General features: G+C 50.5%; 1 protein-coding gene across 2 annotated transcripts; it reads right to left on the reverse strand.

Moving 5' to 3' along the window:
- Positions 1–8,494: 8,494 nt before the first annotated feature.
- Positions 8,495–19,728, reverse strand: TRIB3 (tribbles pseudokinase 3). Of its 2 annotated transcripts, none has more exons than XM_072800438.1 (4): positions 19,669–19,728; positions 15,802–16,092; positions 14,327–14,619; positions 8,495–9,707 (listed from the first exon to the last, which is right to left on the reverse strand). In XM_072800438.1, exons 2-4 carry the CDS (start codon positions 16,090–16,092, stop codon positions 9,215–9,217), a joined length of 1,077 nt encoding a protein of 358 aa, XP_072656539.1. In that variant the 5' UTR covers positions 19,669–19,728; the 3' UTR covers positions 8,495–9,214. The 2 variants fall into 2 exon arrangements, with proteins under 2 accessions (XP_072656539.1, XP_072656538.1); XM_072800437.1 differs by lacking the exon at positions 19,669–19,728 and adding an exon at positions 19,480–19,656.
- Positions 19,729–20,788: the final 1,060 nt, after the last annotated feature.

Genomic DNA, 20,788 nt, shown 5'->3' on the forward strand with positions numbered 1-20,788 from the left:
AATGCACATCTTTCCCTGTTGGGGCCCATAGTTGATTCCTTCCCCTGGAGGACTCTTTGTTGGGGTGTGAAATGGACAAGTCTTCCTGTACCTGTCAGAGCTCCAGTGGTACCTGTCGGAGCTCCCCTTCCTGGCCTCCCCATTCAATTTTAGTGAGGCCTCCCTTGGTTACTTGGCTCACCCCCACTCAAGCCCATTGGCGACCTAGGTCCTGGAACAAGGCGGACACACTCCCCCTCAGTGTCTTTGCGATTGCCATAACCCAAATATTTTTATGGCTTGCTCTCTCCCTTTAGTTTGGTCTTTACTCAAAAGTCTTCCCGGTCCACTCTATCTGAAATTTCACACACCCACATACAGCCAACATTTCATGTCCTCCTTCCTGGCTGCTGCTGCTGCTGCTGCTGCTGCTTCTTCTTCTTCTTCTTCTTCTTCTTCTTCTTCTTCTTTTTTAAGATTTTATTTATTCAGGGCAGCCTGGGTGGCTCAGCGGTTTAGTGCTGCCTTCAGCCCAGGGCCTGATCCTGGAGACCCAGGATCGAGTCCCATGTCGGCTCCCTGCATGGAGCCTGCTTCTCCCTCTGCCTGTGTCTCTGCCTCTCTCTCTCTCTCTCATAAATAAATAAATAAAATCTTTAAAAAAAAGATTTTATTTATTCATAAGGGACACAGAGAGAGAGAGAGAGAGAGAGAGTAGCAGAGATACAGGCAGAGGGAGAAGCAGGCTCCATGCAAGAAGCCTGATGTGGAATTCAATCCCGGGACTCCAGGATCACACCCTGGGTTGAAGGCAGGCACTAAACTGCTGAGCCACCCAGGGATCCCATTTTTTTTTTTCCTTCTAAAGCATGTATTACTATCTAATGGCATATTTTAATTATTTATTTTGGTTTTTTGTCTGTTTCCCTTTTCCAGAGGCCAGGACTCTGGTCTATTTTGCCAACTGTATAATAGGTGCTCAAGGATTACATCTTAAAATGGATGAAGGCATTTCTGACTTCATCTAGGATCACTTATATTTGTCCAAAATGCATCCCTTAACACAGAGGTTCTCAATCTGGGCTATGCTTTCAAATCGCCTGCAGAGCTTTTAAAAATAGTGCTGTCCAGGCCACATCTTAGTTCAGCTGATTCAGAATCTTGGGCCAGGCCCAGGCATCAGGAACTTACAACACTCTCTACCCTTCTAAGAAGTCAAGTTTGAGAGCCACTATTTTAACATTCCCTATAGGAGTTTTCTTAGTCTTTGTTTGAAGTCTTTAAAAAAAAAAAAGATTTTATTTATTTATTCATGAGAGACACACAGAGAGAGGTAGAGACACAGGCAGAAGGAGAAGCAGGCTCCCTGTGGGGAGCCTGATGTGGGACTCGATCCCAGGAGCCCCAGATCACACCCTCAGCCTAAGGCAGATGCTCCAGCACTGAGCCACCCAGGCATCCCTGTTTGAAATCTTAATTAGACCTCAGTCTTGATAGATATTTTCTTTTTTAAAAATATTTTATTTATTTATTCATGAGAGACACAGGCAGAGACACAGGCAGTGGGAGAAGCAGGCTCCATGCATGAAGCCCGATGTGGGACTCGATCCTGGGACCCTGGGATCACGCCCTGAGCCAAAGGCGTCCCATTGATAGACATTTTCACTGGGAGTATTCCAGCTGGCATCTCAGCACCTTGACAATAGCCCTCCATTGTCTTCTGGCTTCCATGGCTGCTACTGAGACATCACCACCTGTCAGTCTAACAGCTGTTCTTTCTTTCAACAGCCTTATTGACATACAATTGATATACTATAAGAGCCACCTATTTAAAGTGTACAATTTAATGGTTTTTAGTACATTTACAGACTTCTATATACAACCATGGCCGCAATCTAATTTTAGAACATTTTAATCACCCCTAGAGAAACCTTGTACCCATTAGCAGACACCCTGCCACCTGGTATCCTCCAACCCCTCAGCATTAATCTACTTTTGATCTCTGTAGGTTTTCCTATTCCTATATTAATTAAATCTTACAATATGTGGTCGTTAGTAACTGGCTTCTTTGACGTGGCATTATGTTTTTGAGCTTCATCCATGTACTACTATTCTTTAGAAAGTAAACTGTTTTTTTTTCCTCTGAGTACTTCTAAGATTTTTTTTTTGTCTTTTTGCATTTTCACTACAATATGTTTATGTGTGAAAATTTATAGAGTCTCTCTCTCTCTCTCTCTAAGTAATCTCTATGCCCAATGTGGGGCTCAAACTCATGACTCTGATATCAAGAGTCACATGCTCTATCAACTGAGCCAGCCAGGCACCCCTAGAGAGTCTGTTGGATGTGTGGTTGATGTTAGATTTCTTTTTTTTTTTTTTTAAGATTTTTATTTATTTGGGAATTCCTGGGTGGCTCAGTGGCTTAGTGCGTGCCTTTGACCCAGAGCATGATCCTGGAGTCCCAGGATCGAGTCCCATGTCGGGCTTCTGTGTGGAGCCTGCTTCTCCCTCTGCCTGTGTCTCTGCCTCTCTCTCTCTCTCTCTCTCTCTCTCTCTCTCTCTGTGTGTGTGTGTCTCTCATGAATAAACAAATAAAATCTTTAAAAAAATATTTTTATTTATTTATTCATGAGAGACAGAGAGAGAGAGAGAGGCAGAGGCACAGGCAGAGGGAGAAGCAGACTCCTCGCAGGGAGCCCTATGCGGGACTCAATCCCTGGACCCGGAATCACGCCCTGAGCCCAAGGCAGAGGCTCAACCGCTGAACCACCCAGGCGTCCCTGATGTTAGATTTCTAGCTCACTATTCCCTCTTTTGTCACATCTGGTCTGTAGTTTAAGCCAACTTTTGAATTTGTTTTAATGTTTATTTTTTAAGATATTTTATTTATTTATTTGAGAGAGTGAGAAGAGAGATCACAGAGGGAAAGGGAGAAGAAGACTCCCCAATGAGCAGAGAGCCTGATGCAGGGCTCCATCCCAGGACCCCAAGACCACCATCCAAGCAGAAGGCAGACAACCAACTGAGCCACCCAGGCACCCCTTAGCTTTTGAATTTTTAATTTTTGTTATTGTATTTTTTGTTTTAGAAGTTCTGTTGGGTTTTCAAATCTGTTGTCACTTGTATAAGTTCCTATACTTTGGCCACAGTTTCAAGCTTGTTATTTATTTCAGGGCAGCACACATTTTTCTTTTATAATCTGTGTCTGATAATATTGCCATCCGAACTCTGAGTGTTTCTGCTGGTTTTCTCTTCTGTTGCCTTGTTTTCCTCTGGTGGCCCTGACGGTTTATGATGGTCATGGTCCTGTCAGCCCTGAGGTTACCTGCACAAATGTGTATTGAGGGCAGATTTTTTTTTCAGGTGTTCTGGTTCTGTCCTTAGCCCTTCAAGGGCAGAGCTGGCACTCACTTCGGACATCCTTCATCCCAGTGGGTAGACTCTTCAGGCATCCAAACCCGGGTTCAGTCCCACTGTTCACTATCTGTGTGCCCTGGACAAGATTTCCCCTCTCTGGACCTTAGCTTCCCCTTCTGTATAATGGTAATCATGATGGTCCCTCCCTCCTGGGGCTCTTTTGAGGATCTAGTCAGTTATTGTTTATTGATATCTACTGAGTTACCTTAAAATTTAATGGCTTAGAACAATAAACATGTAGATCTCACACAGTTTCTGGGGGTTAGGAATTTGGGAGCAGCTTCTGAAGTGGTTTTGGCTCAAAGTCTCAGAGGTTGTGGTGAAGATGTTGGCTGAGGCTTCAGTCATCTGAAGGCTTGACTGGGGTGGAGGATCTGCTTTCAAGAAAGCTGCTCATACACCTGGTTGGTGCTGGTTTGCAGGATGTCTAAGTTCCTTGTCACATGTATCTGTCCATAGGTCTACTTGAGTGTCCTTGAAACATGGCAGCTAGCTTTCCCAAGAGCAGATGATCCAGGTGAGCAAGGCAGGAGCCATGATCTATTTTATGGCCAAGCCTTACTCCTTCCAATGGGCAGCAGTTCCCATGACTGGGGAGGGCAAGGTGACCCCTGTATGGGAGGGAGGCACTACCACAACCCTGGGCCGCGAGCTTCAGAATCTAACATGGATGCAACATGGGACCACATACAGCTCTGTGGTCCTTCAAGCATCGCACCTTCCTGCACACTACAGCAAGGGCATCCCCAGTGTACAGTGCCACACTGGGGTGTGCATCTTTGGCATTGTGCCACCAATTGTAGTGTTTTATCTTATCTATACATGGAGGGCCTAGGGGTTCAAGAAATCCAAGAGGAAGAATTCAGCTACTTATGAAAATGACAAATGGGCCACTCATCTGGGTAATGGCTCCCTGGGTCTGAAAGATCCTTCTCTGGGAGAAGAGTCAATATTATTGTGTCTTAAAGACATAATACACTTCTTATGGACTGCAAAAAAAAAAAAGTCATATTCTTTCATTTTCACAATATCCTATTTGTCTTACGCATCAACCCAGCTCAGGATGAGAGGAACTACACAAGGCCATGAATGCCTCATGTTAAGGATGGGTGGGGGGGAGGGGGTCATCTTAGAGGCTGGCTATCACATGTGAAATGAGATAGGGCATATAAAGTATTCAGAGCCATGCCTGGCATGTGATGTATCCTCAGTAAACATTAACCATCCCTAACAAGTGTCCTGCTTTGTTCTAGCCATGTAGGATCTGCATAGCAACCACTTTCATTTAACCATTTGACAGATATTTAATTGAGGAGCTCAGTGTGCCAAACACTGTTCTAGGAGCTGGAGAGACAGTTACGAACAAAGTATAGCCCCTGGCCTTATGTAACTCACACACACAACAGAGATAGAATGTCACTCCTTGGTGACTCAGATGTGACCCCTGATAGAGCCCTCTCATACCTGTGAGCCCATCCTGGCATCATAGGCAGGTGGAACTTAGACCTATTTTATTCCTGGGTTGGGGTCAAACAAGCTGAAATAAGCTCTGAGTCCCCAAGGAGTCAGTATTTCTCCAAATACAGAAGTTCTCCAAATCAGATGCTCAGTAGCATCACCCAGGGAGCTTGTTAAAATACACAACCCAAGGTGGCCTGACTCACAGGTCAGGAGAGTTTAGAGATCTGCCTTGTAAACAAGCACCCCAAGCCTTGCAAACTGGCCAACCCCATCTGAGACTCTGTTCTGCAGGCTTCAGAGGTACAGGGGAGGGCTGGCCCACTCTTACAAAGTCTCCAAGTCCAGTCTCAAAAGCAAGGCAAGGCTTAGTTACATGGAGAGGAGAGGAACAGGCTGGGGCCCAGAGACACCAAGCAATTTGTCCAGGAACACACAACCTACAGGGTCAGTTTTATGTACACAGTGGTCAACTTCTTTAATCAAGTATATCTCGTGTTGTCTATTAAAATAAATAAGTGAATAAAAAGGCATAAATCACTTTCAGCTCCTTCCATCAAGAGGGAGAATCTGTTTTCCCACCCCCTGAATCTGGCTGTGTGACATGCTTTGGCCAATGGGACATTTGGTGGTGTAACACCAGCACAGCTCGCACATTGGCATCTGTCTTCTCTTGTGGCTTTTTTTTTTTTTCTCTTGTGGCTTTTTGAAAAAAAAGACCAAGACCCAAGACCACCCAAGACCACCATGTGAAGGGGCAGGGGTTAAGCCTCTTGGAGGCCGAGACCTTTTGGAACAGAGCTGAGGCCCTGAGCCCATCCTTAGAGCCTGCTGCCTGACAGACAGACGACACACAGCCGGCAGCAAGCCTGGGCACCGACCTGGCTGCGGCTGCCCGTGACCCTGGGAGTGAGCCCGCGGCACCCAGCCCACTCGGCCCACCCCGAGAATCAGGGACCATGAAGTTTTGGTGTTTGTCATGCAGCAAAGACTGCTACAGCCTCGTCACCGGAAGAGAGAAGTTTCCTCCTCTCACTTAGGGCAAATTTTCCTAAGTCGTGGTAATTAACACTACCTGCCCAACAGGACAAACTCCAAATTGCAAAACCTCACCCAGGGAGCTTCACGTCTTGCTCAGTAAAATCCAGTGTGGAGGGATCCCTGGGTGGCGCAGCAGATTAGCGCCTGCCTTTGGCCCAGGGCACGATCCTGGAGACCCGGGATCGAATCCCACGTCGGGCTCCCGGTGCATGGAGCCTGCTTCTCCCTCTGCCTGTGTCTCTCTCTCTCTCTCTCTGTGTGACTGTCATAAATAAATAAATAAACTGCTTTAGTCTACATTAAAATAAAATACCTTTATAAAAAAAAAAAAAAATCCAGTGTGGAGGGCACCTGGGTGGCTCCGTAGTTGATCATCTCCCTTCGGCTCAGGGCGTGATCCCGGGGTCCTGGGATCGAGTCCTGCATCAGGCTCCCCGCAGGAAGCCTGCTTCTCCCTCTGCCTATGTCTCTGCCTCTCTCTGTGTGTCTCTCATGAATAAATAAATAAAATCTTAAAAACAAAACAAAACAAAACAAAACAAAAAAAACCAGTGTGAATCTGTCGGTCCTCTTCTATCTCATAGCTAAGGCTCCTAGCTAAAGGAACCAGGGCCTCAAGGTGCCTGTGTTAGGGCTGAGAGGGGTGGAGGGTCCCCAGGTCTCTGAGGCCCCAGCCCAGAAGGGATCTCCCGCAGAGGCACTCCTGCACACACTCCATTGGTCAGAACTACTCATGTGACTGTACAGGAGGGCCGAGCAGGTAGGGGAGGACCTGGAATATTTGATGACGCCCACTTTAGCCTTGAAGAACTTACCACAGATGTAATTAGTTTCTTCAGTTGTGTGGTTACCTGTTCAACGTCTGGCTCAGCTATTGGACTGAGACCTTGAACAGAGGCATCACGTCTGTGTCCATCTGGCACGACGCCCAGCCCGCAGCCATCATTCATAAAAGGGGTAGAATTGCTAAAATAAGTAAATAATTGGGCAGGCCACAATATTATCTTTTGTGTTTAGGTACCAGTTATACAGAAAACTGCCAATTAAATCTCCTATAGTCCCTCACTTGCAGTAATATGTATTACATTTAATATTGTAAAACTTTTATGATGATCATTATATGAATATAAAGAGAACATGAAAGGTCCCACTAATTGCATCAGGGATGTGGCCACAGGCATTACTTGGTCGAGAATGGATTTTGCATTTTTATGTGCCAGTTTTCATTTTTTAAAGATTTTATTTATTATTTATTGATTTATTTGCAAGCACAAGCAGAGTGAGTGGCAGAGGGAGAGGGAGAAGCAGACTCCTTGCTGGGCAGGGAACCCAATTCGGGGCTCCATCCCAGGACCCTGGGATCATAACCTGAGCCAAAGGCAGCAACTTATCAGACTGAGCCACGCAGGTGCCCCTTATATGCCAGTTTTCATGAGGCAGCCTCTGAGCAGCCCTATCAGAAGTCCCCACTTCAAGGCAAAACCAGGTGAGCCTTTTTCTCTGTTGTGTGGTCTTGGATGAGCCTTCTCTCTAAACCACATTTTTCTTACCTGTAAAATGACAACCGCATTCATAGGGTTAGTGTGAGAATTAAATGCGTTCCTCTGTGTAATGTAGATAAAAGGTTGGCACAGTACCTGCCACTTGGCACCCCCATTTTTTAAAAGATTTTATTTATTCATGAGAGGAACAGAGAGAGAGAGAGAGAGAGAGAGAGGCAGAGACACAGGCAGAGGGAGAAGCAGGTTCCATGCAAGGAGCCCGACATGGGACTCGATCCCGGGTCTCCAGGATCACACCCTGGGCTGAAGGCGGTGCTAAACCGCTGAGCCACCTGGGCTGCCTGGCACCCCCATTTTATATGAGTTTGTCTCCCTTCCCTGTACTCTGCTGGTACTGGGGAGGACACTCAGCTTGTGAGGAATGGCACCTGTTAATTTGTGTGGTTCCAACTGTCTGTTGAAAGCTGAGAGGGAAAAGAAGAAAACTTGAGGCCCTGTCCCCGGCAATCTTGGGTGCATAGAGAGAAGGCTGACTTGTCCCTATCAGTTAGCTTTTGCTGTGTAACAAAACACCCCAAAACTCACTAGCTTAAAACAAGATCACTTTACTTAGCTCATGGTCCTGTGTCAAGTCTTCTGGTTGTGGCCAGCCTGGCTGATCTGTGCATTTGCAGACTGGTGGCTGGATGGTCTAGCATGGTCTCCCTCATGTGTCTGCAGCCAGCAGGTTATTGATCAGGACACTTCAGTTCTTCCTGGGCTTTCTACCACTGCCTCCTCCCAGAATTTGACTTTGCTCAGGTGACTGCCCCTTCTACATGGAGCATGAGCCTCAAGAGGGCCACACCCACCTGCGGCTGGAGGGTTGGCATGGCTAATTAGGGTTTCTGTTACTTGCAGCCAAACCCTAACAGAAACACTACTGCCTCCAGAAGGAACAGAGGGAGCACGCAAGACCCCCCGGGCTGCAGGGAATCTGTTCTCGCGAACTACTCAGCGGAGGTGGAGACATAAGCCTCTGGCCTCACCACGGGGCAGGGAAAACTAAGAAGATATGGGGAGGAGAGACTAGAAGAAATGTCCAAGAGACATTAAAATATCTCATAATTCCTTTATTAGGCACAAGGTAAAAATATATTCTTATGGCAAAAAAACCCTATAGTGTTGATCCAAAACCCAGAATAGAGCTTGGGACTTTCCAGGAGGTCAGGGGGAAGACCCTGCCTCCTCTGTCCCCCAACTATGGTGCTCAGGCTAGAGGTGGAGAGCCATGGAGCCTCCTCCCAAATCACTCCTTGAGTTAGATGAGGACCAGCCTCATAGTTTGAACTGGTGAGCTGCCAGCCTGAATCCTTGGCTTGGGCCTGAACAGAGAAGACAGAGCTGCTGGGAGCACGATTCCTAGACCTGGGCACTGGAGAACTGACCTGAGTTGCAAGGGGGAGGCCTGGAGCCTTTGGCACAGGGATTGTGAGAGGGACCATCCCAGGTCAGAAGTCATGACCTGGGATGCATGGAAAGGTGTTGTGAACTCTGTGAGCAGTTTTCTCTTCCGTTCACTGTGTTCTCAGTACCCAGAACACAGTTTGGCACCCAATGAGCTCCCTAGAAGGGGTTTGTTAAATGCAGAAGCCTGTGTATACAGGTGTGAGGAACCACACAGGTGTGCATGCAGCACACTCCACACATGCTTCTTCCTTTCTCCCTTCTAGAAGGCACTAAGGTTTGGCTCAGTGCAAAAAACAAAAAAAGGCAGGAGAGAGCTTGGAGATACCCCAAACTCGGTCCACTGTTTGCGGCCGAGAGTCTAGGCCTACCTAGCCATATAGACCCGCTTCTCCTTCTCCCTCCTCTTCCTCGGCCTCCTCTAACCCTGGCCCTTCGGGGACCACCTGGTCAGCCTCCCAGAGGTGGGATCGGGGTGGAGCTGAGGGGATCGGGTCCTCTCGCAGCCAAGGGTGCAGCAGGATGCCCGCGGCTGTGAGCCGCTCAGCTGGCTCCCGTCGCAGGAGGCAGCGGACCAGGCAGCGCGCGGGAGCGGAGAGGCCCTCAGGCAGGGCAAAGGCACCGCGGCGGATCTTGCCAAAGAGCAGGACAGGCTCTGAGTCCTGGAAGGGGTAGTGGCCCGCCAGCATGGTGAAGAGCGCCACGCCCAGGCTCCAGACATCGGCGGCCTTGCCCGAGTACGAGGCCCTGGAGCTGAGGATCTCGGGCCCCACGTAGGCTGGGCACGCGTGCTTGTCCCACAGGGAGTCGTCGGGCCCGGTCAGCACACAGGCGTCCTCCAGGTTCTCCAGCACCAGCTTTGTCCTGTGGCAGGTGGAGACAGAGGGGTCAGCTCTCATGGGGACTCCCCTGCCGCCACCCCTCACTATCACCCCCTTTAAAAAATATATTTTAGGGATCCCTGGGTGGCGCAGCGGTTTGGCGCCTGCCTTTGGCCCAGGGCGCGATCCCGGAGACCCGGGATCGAATCCCATGTCGGGCTCCCGGTGCATGGAGCCTGCTTCTCCCTCTGCCTGTGTCTCTGCCTCTCTCTCTCTCTCTGTGACTATCATAAATAAATAAAAATTAAAAAAAAAATTAAAAAAAATAAATAAAAAATATATTTTATTTATTTATTCATGAGGGACACAGAGAGAGGCGGAGACACAGGCAGAGGGAGAAGCAGGCTCCCCGCAGGGAACCCGATGCAGGACTCGATCCCGGGACCCTGAGATCACGGCCTGAGCCGAAGGCAGGTGCTCAACCAGAGACACCCGGGTGTCCCCACACTATCACCCTTAATGGCACCCAGTTTCTGAGCGCTGGCTGGCATTTGGCAGAATTGAGTGGTTGATTAATCACATTTTACCCATTTTACCAGGCTCAGAGGTATTAAGTCATTTCTCAAGGCCACAGAGCAATTCAGTTTGAACTAGGACTCTGAGAGGAGCCCATTTCCAATAGTCCCTTGGGGAGGGGACGAGCGGGCCAAGAACACTAAGCCTCTCCTTAACCAGAGGCAAACAGGATCCAAGCAGGTAATAAAGTGAGAGAAATAGAAGTGGAGACCATGCCAAACACCTCAACACAAACCCTGCCTGAAAGGGCACGGCTCACAACATTACAGTGGATATTATGGGGTGTCCCCTGGGCACCTGACCCAGAGCCAAACTCATTACCTGGTGTGTCTAATTTCGTCCTCACAGTCCGTCTCACAGCCCCAGCTCTCACCTACTAAGCGCCATGGCTGTGAACCTCTCACCGTTCCCAAAGTGGCCCCACGTTCCCATTTTTCCCCAAGAGAAGCCAGAAATCAGATTTTTCTGATTGAAAATCCCACTTTTCAAACGTTGGCAGCCAATTTCAATCAAAAACAAATGAACAGGGCAGCCAAGGCGGCTCAGCGGTTTAGCGCCACCTACAGCCCAAGGCGTGATCCTGGGGACCTGGGATCGGGTCCTGGGTCGGGCTCCCTGCATGGAGCCTGCTTCAACCTCGGCCTGTATTTCTGCCTCTCTCGCTTTCTCTCATGAATAAATGAATAAAATCTTTAAAAAAAACCCACCAACAACAAATGAACATGTAAATGAGGCAAGAAAAAAAAAAGTGTGTGTAACCCACTTGCAACTTCCACTTTAAACAATTTCCACAGAGCACTCTGAGTTACTTTATTTATTTATTTATTTATTTATTTTTAAATTTTTATTTATTTACGATAGTCACAGAGAGAGAGAGAGAGAGAGAGGCAGAGACACAGGCAGAGGGAGAAGCAGGCTCCATGCACCGGGAGCCCAACATGGGACTCGATCCCGGTTCTCCAGGATCGCGCCCTGGGCCAAAGGCAGGCGCCAAACCACTGCGCCACCCAGGGATCCCCTCTGGGTTACTTTAATAATAAACATTGTTACCAATGCCACTTTTTAAAAAATTACCACTGCTATTAAGATTATTCTATGACACCATTTCCTGGGTGTCCGCTGGCATTTCACAAACATTGACCAGTCCTGTGAATCATAGCTCTGGGTGGTGCTTGGCCCATTTTACAGATGAAAAAAATCAAGGCTCAGGCAGGTGAAGCCATTGTTCAAGACCAAAGAGCAGATAAAAATGTAGAACCAAGATTCAAAGCCAGGTCTGACTCCACCAGCCCTCTTCTATAAACAGTGCTTCGCAAACTATTGCCTTAAAAAGACAAAGAAGCACTTTTTCACCTTGGCAGGCCTGTGGGTGATGAAACTTGCCCTAAGTTCAAAATTATTTGAAGCTGTGTATTAGCTTAAAAATCATTACAAAATTTACATTCTACTTCTTACTAAAGGATGTTCCTTATAGAATAAAATGTAGAAGGAAATAGAAAATCACCCTTAGGTAAGCATTACAGTAGTAACTGCTACAGGCAAGGTGGATGCCCTGTGAAATCCGTGGGTAAGTTTGAGGAGAAACAGTATTTATACTCATGGCCTTGAAGTACCTGCCCAAGGTATGTATGTGTGTATGTATGTATTTTTAAAAATTTTAAAAAAGATTTTATTTAGTTTGACAGAGAGAGAGAGAGACCACAAGCAGGGGGAGTAGCAGGCAGAGGGAGAGGGAGAAGCAGTCTCCCTGCTGAACAGGGAGCCAGATGTGGGGCTTAATCCTAGGACCCTGTGATCATGACCAGAGCCTAAGGCAGATGCTTAACTGACTGAGCCACTCAGGCGCCCCAAAAGGTAAATACTTTTTATTTATTTATTAAAGATTTTACTTACTTATTCATGAAAGACACAGAGAGAGAGGCAGAGACATAGGCAGAGGGAGAAGCAAGCCCCATTGCAGGGAGCCCAATGTGGGACTCGATCCCGGGATGGGGTGATCACGTTCTGAGCCAAAGGCAGATGCTCAACCACTGAGCCACCCAAACGTCCCAATACCTTTTAATTACAAAGGGTAGGGACACCTGGGTGGCTCGGCGGTTGAGTGCCTGCCTGCCTGGGATGGCTCAGGGCGTGGTCCTGGGATCAGGGATCAAGTCCCACATCAGGTTCCTGCGTGGAGCCTGCTTCTTCCTCTGCCTGTGTCTCTGCCTCTCTCTCTCTCTCTGTGTGTCTCTCATTGAATAAATAAATAAAATCTTTTAAAAATTTAAATATTAAATATTTAATTGATTAATTAATTAATTTTTATTCATTAAAATTAATTGAAGTTAATTAATTTAATTAATATTAAAATATTAAATGATCAATGACTCGATCCAGGGTCTCCAAGATCATGCCCTGGGCTGAAGGAGGCACTAAACCACTGAGCCACCCAGGCTGCCCAAATAAAATCTTTTTAAAAAAATTACAAAGGGTAGGGATCCCTGGGTGGCGCAGCGGTTTGGCGCCTGCCTTTGGCCCAGGGCGGGATCCTGGAGACCCGGGATCGAGTCCCATGTCAGGCTCCCGGTGCATGGAGCCTGCTTCTCCCTCTGCCTGTGTCTCTGCCTCTCTCTCTCTCTCTCTCTCTGTGACTATCATAAGTAAATAAATAAAAAAAATTAAAAAAAAAAAATTACAAAGGGTAAATTAGGAATGTTACAGTAGAGAAACATGGCAGAAACCACCTTAACCAAATGACTGAGGTTAACATCACAGTACTATGTATCACCACGTGTCTCCCGACAAGGCGTGCTGAGAGGGGCCTATCACTCTTGTAGTACTCTTCTTTTTTTTTTTTTTTTTTAAGATTTTATTTATTTGAGAGAGAGAGCGCATGTGTGAGTGGGGGCAGGGAGAGGGACAGAATCTCAAGCAGACTCAGCCCTGAGCACAGAGCCCCACATAGGGCTCCATGCAGGACTCGATCTCATGACCCTGAGATCATAACCTGAGCTGAAACCAAGAGTCGGATGCTTAACCAACTGAGCCACCCAGGTGCCCCAATTTCTTAGTTTTGATAGTTGTTCTGTGGCTATGTGAGAAGGTAACATTAAGGGAAGCAGGTGAAGGAGATATGGAAACTCTTTGCACTATTTTTGAAACTTTTCTGAAAGTCTAAAAGTATTTCAAAAAGTTTAAAATGTGCAATGGGGGGTGGTGCCTGGCTGGCTCAGTTGGAAGAGCATGCGACTCTTGATCCCGAGGTCATAAGTTTGAGCCTGATTATTGGGGGTAGAGATTACTTAAAAAAAAAAAAATCCATTAAAAAATGTGCAATGGGGTTGCCCTCCTTCCCCCACACAAAAAATCTTGAAATGCAACCCATGCTCCTGATGGACATTCATGTGGACCTGATAGGCTAGCTGTGCTCCCTGATGCCCCCTGCACACCCCCAGGGTGTGGGGGAGGGGAAAGAACACCAGCTCTCCTTCTGCTCTCTCCCTCCAAAAATCACTGATTGTTTCACAGAAAAAGTTCCCAGGTGAGGAACCTTAAGGCCTGTGGTGGCTTGTTGTCTGTGACCATGACATCCTGAAAACATCTTGACAATGCAGCCCTTGGCCTTACCAATGGGGAAACAGGTCCAGAGACCCTAGGTCACCCAGAGTCAGCAGGTAAGTCCAGCCAGGCCTCCCACTTCTTAGGGTGGATCAGGACCTCTCTGGAGTCACATCTGGGCTCTGCTATTTATTTAGCTGTGGAATCTTGGGTGTTGCTTGATGCTCTGGGCCTGTTTCCTCACCTGGCCTATGGGAACAATAATAGTGCCTCCCTTATATTTGTAAGGATCTTGGCAGAGTCAGACACTGTAGCCAAGCTCTTCATCACTGTCAGCTACTATGACTGTCACAAAGGCCATGCTCCAGCCCGGGGGCTTTCATTAGGCGGGAGCCAACCTGTCCCTGGGTACCAGGCAGAGGTGCTAGTCCCGGCTTCTCCGTTCTGTGTGTATGTAAGTCACTTTGCCTTCGTGGGCCTCAGTTTCCCCATCATGGCCCATCTCCTCAGGATGTCTGTGATGAGGGTCTCTGGGACCACACTCACCTCTGGTGGTCGGTGAAGACGAAGCGCCGCAGCTTGAGATCGCGCAGGACCAGCCCGTGCTGGTGGCAGTGCGCCAGGGCCGCGGCCATCTGGCGGAAGAGCGCGGCGGCTTCGGGCTCCGGGAGGCGGCGGCGGCGGCGCACCAGGCTGTGCATGTCCCCGTGGGGCCGCGGGAAAAAGGTGTAGAGGTGGCGGGGACCCGCCACGACGTCGGCGGGCCGGGCCACGTGTCCTTGCGGGGGCAGTCGGGAGTAGGGCTCCAGCACGGCCAGGGCCTCGCCGACCGGGTACACCTGTGGGCGGGGCACGGCGTGAGCGCAGGTGCTGACAGGTGACAGGTGGCAGGTGGAGGCCGGGCTGGCCTGGGAACCAGTGGCAGCCAAGGGCTTAGGCCCTACTGCTGCGGGGCCCTCCAGCAGCCAGCCACTCCACCCCAGCGGGGCTGAGAGGCCAGGCAGCCAGGCAGTGGCAGGCTCACGCCCGACTCCATGCTCCATTGTCTGCGCTCTCCCCTGCAACCTCACATGGCCTTAACCTTCAGATAACTGGGAAATAGTAGGCAACGCAAACGAAAATAACCCCCAAGGCCGGGGCAATCCAGGAGAGCAGAGAGCGCACAAGTCACTTTATCACGGTCCTCACAGCTCCCATTCTCTGGGATTCACTGCCTGCCCGCCCTCTCATTCACTGTACACGCAGGCACTGCACGGCGGCCTGGGCCAGCGCCAGGGATCCAACCGGACTGCCAGCCATGGTCCCTGCCCTCCTGATGTCCAGAGTCCCATACAGTCTTGCAAAGGAAGCAAGACTTCCCCTTGCTCTCCCCTCTTGGCTCTCCCCTCTTGACCTCAGTCTTTCCATCTGCCAGATGGTCACAGGGTAGGCCCAATGACCTCCAGGGTCCCAGGCATTCTGATGTCTACTCCACCTCACCCTTACCTAGTGTGAATATCTTCAGGGGCTCCCCGCAGTCCAGTGTGAGCTCCTCTCTCATGCTTTCACAACCAGTGGCTGCCAGCCCTCATCTCCTGCCCCTCTCTGCTCTGGCCATGGTGAAGTCCTTTGAATCCTCTGATGCCCCATACTCTTGCTCCTCCAGGCTGCCTCCCCTGCCCGGACCTCCATTCCCCTACTTCTCCCTGGCTAACTCCTGCTCATCCTTTTCTAACATCCCCCTTGAATACATTGGAGGCTCCTGCTCTGTGCTCCCCTGGCCCCTAAGCACCACCCCTGGGGCATGTGTCATACTCTAGGGCCTAAGCTGTGAACTCCTCCAGGGCTGGTAATGTTGGGTTTACCTCTCTGGTCTCAGCCTAGCCCAGGGCCTGGCAGAGAGCTGGGGGCTCACTGGCTGCTTCCTCAATAAACACAGGAACAAAGTAACTTACGGACCCCTCGGCCCTGACAATCTTCTGGAGCCATGGCCCATTCCAGGCCACTGGGATACTAGGGGAGAGCGACCGCAGGGGACTTACCTTGCAGGTGTACTCAGTGCCTGTGGGGCAGTGCAAGGCCCGGTAGGCACGGCCACCTTCCTCGGGCTCCAGGAGGATGTAGGGCCCAAGCCGGGAGGCAGTGGTCACGGGGAGGGCCCGGGCCGGAGCAGGTGGAGGGCTCAGGGGTGGCGGGCAGGGGGGCAGCTTGGACTGGGGCCCACTTCCAGCTGGTTTCCGGGTGGGACACTCAGTGTCTAGCTCATTGTCCAACTTGAACCGCTTTCTCCTGGAGGGGGCACCCGCAGCAGCAGCCAGGGGGGTGGCTCGCATCTACAAAAAAGGGGAAAAAGCACTGAAGGGAAGCTGTTTGGTGGCCCTACTCTTCCCTCGCTGTCATGGGGGGTGACTTGGCAGTGTGCATTAAACCAACAAATGCACTCCTTGACTGAGTTTCCCAGGTCTGGGAATTTATCCTCCAATTAAAATGCTCACCAAAAAAATTAAACACCCAAAAGGCTGTTCAGGAGAGTCTTATATCTTATAGCAAAAGGCGGGAAACACCCCCAAGTGGCCAGCAGTAGGGGGCTGGTAAAATATGGTATAGCCACACGACAGACTACTATACAGCTCTGGAAGGGGACAGGAAGCTCTGTACACACCCATATAATGATGCAGGCCTAGTCACCCCGGGCCCACATGATACAATCAACTGAACATCCATCATTAGGGAACTGGTTAAATAAATTACATGTTTCATCCGTTATATGAAACAATTGTACCATTTAAGATTGAGAAGACTTTTATTTATTTATTTATTTAATAATCTTTATACTCAACATGGGGCTCGAACTCACGACCCCAAGATCAAGTCATGTGCTCCTCCAACTGAGCCAGCTAGGCACTCCAAAATTGAGACAACTCTTCGGGAGCACCTCTCTGGCTCGAGCATAGGATTCTTGATCCCAGGGCTGGGAGTTCAAGCCCCATGCTGGGTATACTTAAAAAAAGAGAGAAAAAGAAAAACTCTTTATGTGCTAACTGGAAAGATCTCCTAAGTGAACTGTTAAATGAAAACAAAAACAACAAAAAAGAAGAAACAAAGTGGAGAGATGGACTTAGTGGTGGTGAGAGGGAAGAAGAGGGACTTTGCACTCCAGCAAAGCGTCACACAAAGGCAGGCCCGGTGGCTTGGCAGCTTAGCGGTTTGGCGCCACCTTCAGTCCAGGGTGTGATCCTAGAGGCCCGGGATCAAGTCCCTATATGGAGCCTGTGTCTCTCTGTCTCTCTCTTTTCCTCTCTCTGTTTCTAATGAATAAATAAAATCTTAAAAAAAAAAAAAAAAAGTGTCACAAGGACACTTGCTCCTAGTGCAAGGAGCTAGGACCTGTGACTGGGAGGGAGGGAGAGAGGGATGATGAATGAATGACATATGTACTGAATGTATATATAAATGTAAGCTCTAGAATGAATATATTGTCCAAAGAACAAAGCAAACTGCTAAACAATATACCTGGAGATGATCTTATTCTTGTAAAAAAAAAAACCCACCAGCATTAAAAAAAAAAATCTTCATATTTGCATGTATGTAGATATGTAAATGTACAGGACAAATTCTGGAATGACCCAGACTAAACTGGCCACAGTAGCTCCTGGCCTTCTGGGAGGACTCCAACAGAGGAAAGGATTTGGTAGGGAGGCAAGGGAATTTTCAGTTTCAGTAGTTTCAAATAAAGATTCTGCATTAATTTATTGCTGAGTATTTCAAAAAAGAGTGTATTTTTTTTTTTCAAATGTGAATTTTACTATTGCCTGATGGCCCAAGAGTGATCAGAATCACAGGTCAATGTGCAGAGTTAGTCCATAGACAGCTAGGTTTCACCATCAGGTAAGAAGTAAGGCAAGCAGGGGGAGGCCTCTCAAAGGCCCCAATTCATTCAACTACGGCGGAAGCCATCAGCAGGGCAGCTGTGTAACTGTGTATGCGGTGGATGGAGGAGACTGCAATGGCAGTCAGGGCAGAGAAGTTCTCTCTAGGACCCATCTGCCTACCCATTCAGGATCCAGATGAGGGACAAGGAGCCCAGGTATAAGACATTAGCAGGATATAGACTTCAGCCCAGTTAAAGACTTTCCCAAAGGTCGGGGGCAGAAAACATCTCTCAGAGACCATTCTCAAACTGAGGGCCACGTACTCCCAAAATCCCAAAAGCATGGGATGCCTTGGGAAGGATACTCCACATTGAGTGAAAGGCCATAATCCCAATGTGGTAAGAATGAAACAGCAGGTGGCTGTAGTCAGATATTCTTGTAGTCAGATATTCCTAATCCTGGCTCAGACTTTTCCCAGCTGGGTAGCTCTGGGCAAGTCCTGCAGTCTTCCCCAGCCTCAGTGCCCTCATCTGTAAAGAGGGAGCAGGATGCAAAGTCCATATGATTTTTTGCGATGATGAAATAAAAGCACAAATAATTTAGTGACCCTGTTGCAGGGTGGGTGTCAGTAAATGATCACCACTGTCAGCCCATTGCTACTACTATTCATAGCCGGAGGTCCTTCAGTGCTCTCCTTCGGACTGTGGCTGGGGCGGCTCTCCTGTGGCCACATCAGCACACCAGGCTGCTTGGCCATATCCATGCCTCAGAGGTGGGTGGGGCTTGGGATAAGCTCCATGGGGCAGGTGGAGTTACTGTAACTGAGCAAGGGACTTTGCAGACCACACTGCAGGACTAGAATCTCCACTGTAGGATGGAGCAGCCCCCAATATCTACCTCTTGCTGTTTCCTGACACCTCTAGGGGAACCAGGGCAGGTCATACCAAGCACACACTCACAGAACCCAGAGCAGACAGGTGTACACACACCTCTCAAACGCACAGGTTGTCCAAGCCAGCCAGCTGAGACACCACATTAAGGGCAGAGGGGAGCATGCACATCGTTAAGGACACGCATCTCGTCCTCTGTGGACAAGCGTGCAGGCATACACACACACTCGCCGCGCACGGCGGACAGCAGTAAGGTCACAGGCAAGGTCTGACACGCGCCCCATCCCCCCACGGGCCCTCGCCCCGCCCTCCCCAGCCCGGCTCCTCCCGTGGGAGCGGAAGCGGCGGGCAGCGGGTGTCCTGAGGCCGAGGATTCAGCGGAAACGGAGCGGCGAGAGGCGAGAGGCGGAGAGGCTACGGAGGGAGGCCGGCCCCGGGGCTGCGAGAAGGGGCGGACCTGGGCCCCAGCCCCGCACACCCGGGGTCCGCAGGCGCGAACCGCACACGCGCGCAGCACAACCCGCAACCCGCGGCCGCAGCGCCAGGTGCGCACCTGCGGCCGACGCTCCGTGCGCTCCGGGGTCCCGCACCCGCGCGCGGCGGCCTCGCTCCACTCGCCCTGCACCCACCCCAGGACACCCCAGCGCGGCCCCAGCGTGTCCCCCGCTCAGCGGACACCTGCCACCAGGTGCGCAGCCCTCCCCACCGCCCGCACCGTCCGCCGGGACACATCCCCCCAACCCCGCAGGCTCACTCTACAGTGACACAGACCCTGCAGAGTCCCCAGCGACGCCCACGGGCCCCTCACACACGCCTTCCCCCGCCCCACACTCGCCTTTCGGGGCGACACTCCCACGTCTCCGCCCCGCCACCCTCAGCCCCCGGGAGACCGCCGCCGCCACCCTTGCGGGTGCGCCCCTCCCGCCCGCTCCCGGCCCCTCTCGGGCCCCCTGGGTACCTCTACCGGGCGTGCGGCGGGGTCCGGGGCCGCCCGGGCTCTCCCACGTGGCGGGGGGCCCGCTGCGACGCGACTGAGCTCGGGCCCCCGGCCCCCGGCAGCCGGACACGTGCGGAGCCGCCCGCGCTTCCGCTGCCAGTGTCTCCCGGCGCCCGCGACGGCCCCGGCCCCGGCCCGGGTGATGCAAACCTGGGCTAATCGGCCGCCGCCTGATGCGCTCAGGCCCGGGATTGCACCATCCCCGGGAGCCCCGCCCCCGCGCGCCCCGCCCCGCCCCGCCCCTCTCGCCTCACCCGGCCTCCAGGGGTGCCTGGGCTCCGCCTCCTCCCCCACCGGCCCCGCGCAGACCACCCCCGCTGCCTCTCCCTATCGCTTTGGAAAGAGCTTTTCTGAGCCTCAGTTTACCCGTACGTGAAATGAGGGAGAACATCCTTCCATCTCAGGATGCAGAGGAGAAAAAGAGCAAACTGTGACAGTTCCCGGGTGCTTTCCTGTTTATAAAGAACCTTCCCACCATTGCTTGATTAACCTTTAGGAGGACCCTGGGCAGGCAGAAAGCTCTGCTCCCCCCATCCTACAGTGAGGCCCAGCGCTGGGAAAGCAGCCCTGGAGCTTTGCAAAGACTGCAGACTTAGGAGCTGACTCAGGACTCAGAAGAACTAGTGTGGTCCCTTGGGGAGAAGACCTGAGCTGGGGCAGGCCTCACAAGGTTCTTTGGAGAGAGGCGGTGCAGCCTCATGGTAAAGAGCCAGTGCCCTAGAACCAGCCTGCCTAAGAGTGCACCCCTAGCTTTCCACAGATGCACTGTGCAACCAACCTCAGGAAAGCTACTTCAAACCCTGTTGGAGCTGAAGTTCCTCCTCTGTAAAATGGGTTTATAGGAGTATTCACTTCATAAGGTTTTCACTGGGAGAAAATGCTTAGAACTATGTGGTAGGCACGTCCTAAGTGCTCAATGAATAGAATGAGGCTCAGAGGGGAAGGCACCCATAACAGGATTTGCACCCTAAGCCAAGGAGGCGCTGGGGCCACTTACTGTTTGGCAAGCCAAATCCTTGTGCAGCCCCAGAGTCCAGCACCTTTCTTGGAAATCCCTTTTAGGTCTTGATGTCTGAATGTACCAGTGTAAAAAAATACTCCTCCAGGCAGAGACTGGATGAATGGTGGGTGGAGTTACCTTTGTTTCTCAGGTTCCAGAACCCCAGGGATCAGCTCACCTGTGTCTAAGGACCTTCAGGGTGCACCAGGGTGTTCTGGGATCTCATTTAACCCTGGAGACTCCCCTGCCAGGGAGGGACTAATGAAATCA

Source organism: Canis lupus, chromosome 26, assembly GCF_048164855.1.
Source record: "Canis lupus baileyi chromosome 26, mCanLup2.hap1, whole genome shotgun sequence".
NCBI lineage: Eukaryota > Metazoa > Chordata > Mammalia > Carnivora > Canidae > Canis > Canis lupus.